This window comes from Lactuca sativa, chromosome 1, assembly GCF_002870075.4.
Source record: "Lactuca sativa cultivar Salinas chromosome 1, Lsat_Salinas_v11, whole genome shotgun sequence".
NCBI classification, from domain to species: domain Eukaryota; kingdom Viridiplantae; phylum Streptophyta; class Magnoliopsida; order Asterales; family Asteraceae; genus Lactuca; species Lactuca sativa.
This window is the reverse complement of record NC_056623.2, coordinates 134,396,603-134,405,060: the sequence shown is the minus strand read 5'-3', so window position 1 is coordinate 134,405,060 and position 8,458 is coordinate 134,396,603. Positions and strand designations below refer to the sequence as shown.

Sequence of the window (8,458 nt, the reverse complement as noted above, 5' to 3'; positions counted from 1 at the left end):
TTTTGACAACTATGCTTAAAAGAATTATGGGGAAATAACATACAATTTGAAATTTGTTTAGTCTTTTCAACAGAGGCTAGTATATATTATGTTAACACTTCTGGAAAGGTATGGATAAAAGTAAGTCATTGAGGTGCACACGATTGAGCTGCAGTAGGATATAACTCATTCAATTGCAGACCATTGAGTTGCAATAGCATTAGGTTACCCATTTTCCGAATGAATCTATTTTCAAATGAATCAAACTATTTTTCAAGCATTTTCATGTGAAGGACGAGACCTTGAAGATTCCTTCTCACCCTACAAATAAAGGAAAAGTAAAAAAACAAAAATAAAAGTTATGTAAGTATACAAGATATAATACAAAATGCTATGAAAACAGATAGTTACCTGGAAGTGTAAATATTATGTTACATTTTCTTGATTCAACAGAATTAATGACTCCTAGTGATACATCTCTTCCAAACTCTTGAAGGAATTTATGCATTCTGAACACGTTGCTTGGTCCTATCCTAAAAAAAGGCATCTATCAAGAAGATTCCTTAAAATCAAGCAATATTCTTAAACAATTTCATATTGTTTTCCAAAGTTCAATAGTTTGTTATTAACATAGAATTTGCCCAAGAACAACATCTACTAAACTCGATTGCATAACAAGTACAGGGAATGGTGAGAATTTGATCCTAGCTAGATTTTGACCCATTGTGTCTAGACATGGTATGAACTGAAATTCATAACAGTACTCAATGATTATAAATTTTAATGTTTGCATTTTCAAGCGTTCATTGCAATGTTATAACTCCTCTTATTATTATTAGATCCTAATCCAATTGAGAACTTTGATTCCTAATATTTTATTTTGTATGCCTTTTGGTCATGTGAAGCGAGAAAGGGTTTGGGTGTCAAAAGGTATACCTCATTTGCACCTCCAATTATGCAAGGATTCCCTGGGAGAAAGCTCTGAACCAACACTTTTCTGTTTGTGCTGAAAATAGATAAAAAAAAAAAAAAAAAGTCGTGTTAATCATTATTCACAAACAATCCACCTGGACAAAGTAGTCGTATGTATTTATGTGATACAACAGATCAAAAGCCTAGATCAATTGATTGTACTTATAAGCTCCCACACAAAGTAAAGAGAATAAGCAGGAAATTCACAACCAGAAACAACTAACTGATTGAATGATTTATTAGGGTTTTCCCATTCTTTCAGAGGAATTAAGGGCCTCTCCAGTCATGTTTGCTACTACAATTTTCTTAGCTAACAATCTTCTAGAAAATGAAAAGCTTAAATACTCCTTAGGGTAGGGTAAAATGGATGCCAGCACACCATACCCAACCAAAAAGCACTGGACTTGATCCCAACTAATTTGATGGGCTTCCTGGACCTCCTGGTGTAGACTAGACTAATCGATGTTTTGGGTTTATTCATTTCATAAATTAAAAGTGCAACTTTTATTTTTTATATTTTATAAAAAAAATACTATCTTATAGATCAATAAAATGAGAGGATTTTGGTCATATGATCCATTTGTTTAAAAGATTTAAGTTATGATCCATCTGCTAAAATAAATGGGTCGTTATCCATCTATTTAACAAAAATCACATCTACCTTGAAAGTGGGGGCCGTCCGGAACAAATTTACGATAATATTGATACAATGTAACGCCATAATCAAAAAACCGCCAGTAGTATAAGACGTATTGTCCTGTAGTTGTCTTAAAAGGAGAGAGATCTCCACCAATTATATGATTCCATGACTTGTAATAACCCAACACATCTTCTTCCTCATCCTTCTTCTCTCCATCATCATACACAAGACTCACCCCACACTCCTTTACACATTCATTATATGGCAGTGTAACAAAAATAGTAACATGATCACCAGCCTCCATCTCATTCATCCCAAACATCCAATGACTTAACAACACCCAACACTTTCGATCAAAACAATAACTGTCTTTGTAACGTTTGTATATCCACGTGTGGTTCTTTGTTATATTAGTAATTGCCATCACCGGTGACCAATGGAACCAACCATATGGAACTGCAGGTCTCAATTTGTCAGCAGAGAAGCAGAAGTTGAGTCCTTTTAGGAGGTTGTTTGGAGATGATGACAATGATGATGATGATGATGATGATGATGATGATGGAATGGTAAATGATATTGATGGCCCCACACTTCTATGCCTAAACCAACTCGGCATCTCCTGCGCCTCATACATTGTGCTGAATATTCCAAATTCATAAATCATCTGCAAAATACAATCACCTTAATTAATCACCATAATAATTATATTATACATATTCATATAGAGACAAACAATTAACTAAAAAAACCTGGGTTCCAGATTCCCAAGAATAAGCTCCCAAGTGCCTTTGGTTAAGAAAGTCTAAATTACTCCAGCCCAAGCTACGTAATACCTCTTCCTCAACACATACCATTGGTTGGATTTTCACAATGCCTTCAATTTCATATGAGAAAGCTGCAGAAACCGACACCGTTGATGATAACTGTAGTGGGGACATCTCTGGATCAAATACGACTTTTCCTTGAAGATCCCCATTAACATAAAAGAGCAACCTTTTTAGTGTTCGTGGAGGATGCTCAACTGACTTTAACTTTCTACAATTCTCCATACTAAGTATCTCAAGCCTAGGAAGGGTTCTCACACAACTGGGCATGGAATTCATAGGATTGCCATCTAAATATAATTCCTTTAACATGGATAGGCAACTCAAGTCCATGGGAAAGGATTTAGTGGACATATTACTATTTGCAACTGACAAACTTACTAAAGACCTTGGTAAATAAATTACAAAGAACTTCAAATCACTTGGTATACCAACCATAAAGGAAGAGGAAGAGGTTCTTGTATTTATGTCAATGTTGCTAGCCCTCTGGATTCGAGATCCACCAGGACTACAACCATCTAGCAACATTGTTTTAACATTCTTCAACATGCCTACATTTCTTGGAAGTTTTTCAAGCTTCTTGCAGTAGCTCAGATCGATGAAGACAAGTTCAGCACATTGCTCAATTGATTCACAAACATCGAGCAAACCAATGCAGTTTCTAACTATTAACTTCTCAAGTGCAGGAAGTTGGTCAAAATCACCAAGACTACGGAGTTGTTTACAGAAGCTTAAATTAAGAATCTTTAATGATCCAAGCAACCTTTTGTCTTTTAAGCACGATCCATCCAACTACAGAAATGGAAATAAGATAGAACAGTTGAGAATTCCATCAACTCAGCACAGACGAATAATAAATGAAGATAAGTTACCTTTTGCCTCTTTTCAAGCCGTTGTGGATTATTATAACAACCGACAAATGATTCGATATTGCTATATGACATGTCAAGAGCAACCAAATTCATCATCGGTAAGTCTAAAGGTATAGACTTTAAATGGAACCATGCATACACAAACCTCTTAATTCCTCTGGGAAGTTTGCAAAAGACCCATTCATGTGCACATAATTGAGTTGCAGTAGCATCAAATTATCCATGTTACTTAATGCATCTGTTTTTAGCTCATATGATATACCCAACTTCTCTTTCTCAAGCATGCGCATGTCAAGGGTAAGGCCTAGAAGATTTCCCTTACCCTAAGAAGAAACAGATGGCCAAAAATAAAAATGAATAATAAAATGTAATTTGAATATGCACACTACCAACAAGTATACATAAGCTCTCACCTTTTTTTGTTTCAACACTTTGAATGACTCCTTATGACACCATATTTGACTTCGCTTCCATGGTTTGTCAAGTGACTCTTGACGTACTTCGAATCTTCCCAGCTCTTGAACCAACTGATGCATCTTCAATTCACTATTCCATCCAATACTAAGAAGACATCTGTCAATGAGATTCATGATCCCGGATCTTGTGTTTATATCACATGCCTCTAGTATTGTTTCGGTGACATCTCTATCTATTCCAACAAAAAACAAGCAATATACTTAAACAAGTCCTTATTATTTTTGGATGGTAAGGTGTCGAAACTCATTTTTAAAACATTATTTATAGGGGAACTAATTTCTTTCTTTAACCCTTCGATGCACCCTTCCCAATAAGCTACATCTCGATTATGCAGAGACTTTCCCAAAACTTCAAGAGCCAATGGATGTCCTTCACAATACTTAACAAGTTTATCAGACACCTCTTCATATCCCGCCTTGGGTTGGTTGCACACGAATGCATGAGAACTCAAAAGTTGTAGCGATGCACTATAACCTAAGCCTTGAAGTAAATGCCTTTCATGCTTGGGTTTAATGTTTGTTTTGAATAAAGCACAACTCTCAGTCAACCAACTGTCTTTTGTTGTAATTATAATTTTGCTTCCAGGATGAAAACCTTTGCTTCCAAGTAATGCATCCAACTGAACAAGAGTATTGATATCATCAAGAAATAGAAACACCCTTTTAAGGGCTAGTGCATTCTGTATCTTTGTGGTGTATACCGAAACATCATGAACTTTAATTGAACTTGTTTTTGAAATGTCATTGCAGAGTTTTTCTTGTAAATCAAGTAACCCATTAAACTTTCCCCCACATTTTCTAGTGATATCTTCAATATAGCTGCTTCTGTGGAATTCATGAGAATATAGCCCATATACATGTCTGGCTAAAGATGTCTTCCCGATCCCACCTATACCATAAATAGTAAGTATGTCTACTGTATGTGAGGATCCATCTTTTAACCATGAAGTTACAAAGTTAATATGATAATTCATCCCAATAAGTTGTGGTCCAACACTCCTTAAGTGCACATGTAATCTACAGTGGATGTCCTTCACAATTTCTTCAATAAACTCCGTCTCTAACCTGAAACTTGATTATATAAGAACTTCAAAACACAATCTACAAAACTAATGAACCAGATTGTGAGATTTAACTTATTCAAAGATCCAAACTAAGATTATATCATAGCTGTTATTATTAATTGGTTTGCATCAATCTGAACAAAATGACATGAAATACAAGATTTTGCTAATGATTGGTCATAAAGATTTGATTATGGTATAACCAAAGCAACCAATGAAATACAAGATTCCACTAACAGGCCACCAAAATTCACTATGTTTCTACAAGACTATCAAACTTAACCATCGATGTGGGTGTTTACATAGATTTGAACAAAATGCCATGAAATAGTTATAGGCTATCTTTTACTACATACACCTAAAAGCAATTATTTATCATAAAAGCCGGGATTTGAAGGTAGTATGGTATAATTAACGGTAAATGCATAGCAAACTCATCAAACTTTGGTTTTTAAATAAAAAGCATGTAAAAATCCAGGAGATGGTTCATCTAAATGCACTAACTTCATCTAAAATACAAAATGCATAACAAACATGTGAAAATTATGAGAATGGCTAACCCATCTATATGAACTGGTTTAGGAGATCACATATTTGGAAACTTATCTTCAATTATGTGCATCTTCTATATATCATAATACATCAGATATATGTCTATTTAATGATTTAGAAAAAACTTATTGAAATGCATTGGGAGATGAATAAGGGTAAGAAAGTGGTTACCTGCCATTTATGTCATTCCCTTTTAAATCAGCAACTTGTGTAAGCGCTTTATTCCATCGGTTCATCTTTTGAGCTAATTGACTTCTTTTATCCGCATTTATCTCTGCCTCCATTGTCCGTTTATGCTTAGCCATTGCATCTCCAAAGCTACTTTGTTGCTTCCTGACATGGGTGGGCTCCACATGATAAAATATTGGGACAATGATATGGTTGGATGTCATACGCTGCTCAAGGATCAACACCAATTCATCCAGGCACCATGTTGAAGAAGCATAATTCTTAGACAAGATGATAATAGAAGCCCGAGATGCCTTAATCGCACTCTCCAGTTCCGGTTTCAGATCTTCCCCTGTTTCAATCTCTTCATCATCCAAGAAGGTACTGATATTGGCATCAATGAGGGCCTTATGAAGGTGATCAGTGAAGCTATGACGAGTGTCAACACCTCTAAAACTTAAAAATACATCATATCTATGATTATGAGTTGATGAATTATGACCATGAGTGGATGGAGTATGAACACGAGCTGATGAACTATAACCATGAGTTGATGAAGAAGATGAAGATCCTTCTGGAAGATCAGATAGAACGACCATAATAAATTACGGGTTGATGACACTTCTCAGTAAGCTCTCAAACTCTTCCACATGTTATTAATTATGAAAGTTGGTTTCACCGGCTTTCTTCACTTGTGCTGGTGCTTAAATGTCAGGACCCATACAAAATGCCTCTGCACAATAGCAAATTACCGATTACAATATGCAACTTAAATCTCATCTGCTAATAGCAAAGTATTGATGTAAAATAAAAATTACATTGCCATGTGAGTTATTTAGTTATTTAAAGAGTAGCTGCTCACTTAACTGAATTGAGTTTTTTTTTCTTTTTTTTTTCAGGGGTGCAAGAAAATATCTAACCAATCTGTTCATTTGTTGCACAACATCTCTATTTTATTTTGGTAAACCCACATAAGTATCCTATTACTGTCTAAATAAAATTCATCTGAAGTTCACTTACATAGTAGTGTAAATCTACCCTTTCGTAAGACATAAGGTATATGTAATGATGGGTATTAGAGATGATGATGATGATGATGATGATGAAAATTCAATCACCATGGAACCAAAATGAGGGCATTTCAGGCACAGTCACGTGCTGGCTGGATACAGAAGAATAAGGAAGATGATGGCGTCTAGATACTGTAAAGTAACTTTAAAGAAAGATTATGAACTCCCTAACAAAACTATTGAGTGGAAATTCTAATGCTTTAAGGCCCTGTTTGTTATGCAAGACATTATACCCTGACAAAATTGCAACTTTTGATCTCTCGATCTCTCGTCTATGAAAAAGACGTAAATGCCCTAATGATCCTGATAACTGAAATGCCCTTAAAACCAAGTTGATAAGAATCAAGAAATTATACCCTTACAAACGGAATCGCCATAAGATGGAATGGCTGATTCCAAAGCTCTGATGCTATCCTTGTAAGTGAAAACTGAAGCACTATCAGTTGACCAAGAAATGTGAAGTTTCACAACGTAGAATTAGAAGACCATTTTCTGTATCAGAAGTAGAAGCACTTGTGGAAGAAGTTGAAACACTCAAAACCGGAAGGTATGAATGATTTAAGTAACAAATGACATAAGCTTAGCTGACAAATGTTATTCATATGACTTAAATCTACAAAGAAATCTCTTATCAGTTTTGTACCTCCAAACACAAACCTAATCCAGCTTATTTTCAAACAGAGAGAGCATTACTTATTTGTTTCAGAATCTAGACTATGCACTACCAAAATCCTAATATTGATTCAAGCAAAATAACACCTGGATGTCTTACACTCTGGCTTTGACAGATCAGCAGGTTTTGAACAAAGGGAACATCAGCAGCCAATCTAGAATTATGTGAATCGAATATTAAAGCTTTGAGTGTTTAGCGTACAATTAAGGAGCAGATAACATCATTCAAAAAAAGAATCAAATGTAAAAAAAATGGTGTTTATGAACTCAAAATATAAAGTGATTAACGAAGGAATTTTTGAGAATCGGAGAATTTCCCAGTCTGCGCAAAGTTTTGTACATCATTCTTGACTTCAAGCAAGAACGTAATGGACTGTAACAATATAACTGATATGTAAACTAAAAAAAATTAGCTGAAATAGACAAAATTTTAATCACCTGTTTATGAAAATTCAAATGATCTGTGATTGATAAGTGAAATTCTTAGACAAGCAAAAATAGCTTGTAAGGATGAGGAGAGTTTACATAAACCTGAAGTAACGATAACAGAGGAAAAATGAACAGAGACAAAGACCAAGAAAGATGAGCAGTAAGTCAACAGGGAAACGGTGAGTCCACGATGAAAAGAAGGGAGAGGGCGAGAGACTATAAACAAACAACGAAAATGTTGGGGTTTTCTTACGCGTTGGGATCGGAGGCTTTCAAGGTTCTTTCCCGAAAAAGAAAAAAAGAAACACCGTTTTGCTTTCTTTTGAAATTTTTTTTTATTTATTTTTTTTTGAAAGCGGGTGTTTTGGTGTAGAGGTACTTTCCCTTTACTTCTGCAAGTAATTATTTGTTGAGTAAATTACAAAAATCATCCCTGTGTTTTGTCTTTTATAAATTTGGTCCAACAGTTTGGTACTTTACTTGTTCAGGCCGAAAAAAAAAAACATTTGGTCACACTGTTTGTCAATTGGGTCATCTAACTAGATTGCTCAACTGTTAAATACTCATACAACTAGCTCTACGTTCACTAAAAAAATAAACCATATGGTTTATGTTGTCATGGATATGGTCGAATAGTTTCATCATTTACCTTTTTCCATCCCTAAACCAACGATTTGATCACATTTTTAGTCCTTGGTGGCCCACCTATTAAATCCATGGAAATGACCATATGCATACAA

The 8,458-nt window shown here is 35.0% G+C and overlaps 1 protein-coding gene across 5 annotated transcripts; it reads right to left on the bottom strand.

Moving 5' to 3' along the window:
• LOC111895051 (disease resistance protein RPV1) lies at window positions 1-8,025 on the bottom strand. 5 transcript variants are annotated; one of them, XM_023891165.3, is made up of 7 exons: window positions 3,701-3,928; window positions 3,288-3,610; window positions 2,341-3,207; window positions 1,613-2,255; window positions 916-985; window positions 391-512; window positions 1-300 (listed from the first exon to the last, which is right to left on the bottom strand). In XM_023891165.3, exons 2-5 carry the CDS (start codon window positions 3,381-3,383, stop codon window positions 933-935), a joined length of 1,659 nt encoding a protein of 552 aa, XP_023746933.2. In that variant the 5' UTR covers window positions 3,384-3,610; window positions 3,701-3,928; the 3' UTR covers window positions 1-300; window positions 391-512; window positions 916-932. The 5 variants fall into 5 exon arrangements, with proteins under 5 accessions (XP_023746933.2, XP_042758612.1, XP_042758611.1 ...); XM_042902678.2 differs by lacking the exons at window positions 1-300; window positions 391-512; window positions 916-985; window positions 1,613-2,255 and adding exons at window positions 5,551-6,280; window positions 6,974-7,444; window positions 7,728-8,025 and having other exon boundaries at window positions 3,132-3,207; window positions 3,288-3,348; window positions 3,433-3,610; window positions 3,701-4,834; XM_042902677.2 differs by lacking the exons at window positions 1-300; window positions 391-512; window positions 916-985; window positions 1,613-2,255 and adding exons at window positions 5,551-6,280; window positions 7,728-8,025 and having other exon boundaries at window positions 3,132-3,207; window positions 3,288-3,348; window positions 3,433-3,610; window positions 3,701-4,834.
• Between the last annotated feature and the right edge of the window lie 433 nt (window positions 8,026-8,458).

Bases quoted from the DNA above. Each gene is read 5' to 3' on its own strand.
- LOC111895051 (XM_023891165.3), bottom strand. From the start codon at position 3,383: ATGATGAATTTGGTTGCTCTTGACATGTCATATAGCAATATCGAATCA. The intron at 3,208-3,287 runs GTAACTTATCTT...CCATTTCTGTAG, and splicing joins GGCTTGAAAAGAGGCAAAAG to TTGGATGGATCGTGCTTAAA. The intron at 986-1,612 runs GTAGATGTGATT...ATCTATTTTCAG, and splicing joins GGACGGCCCCCACTTTCAAG to CACAAACAGAAAAGTGTTGG.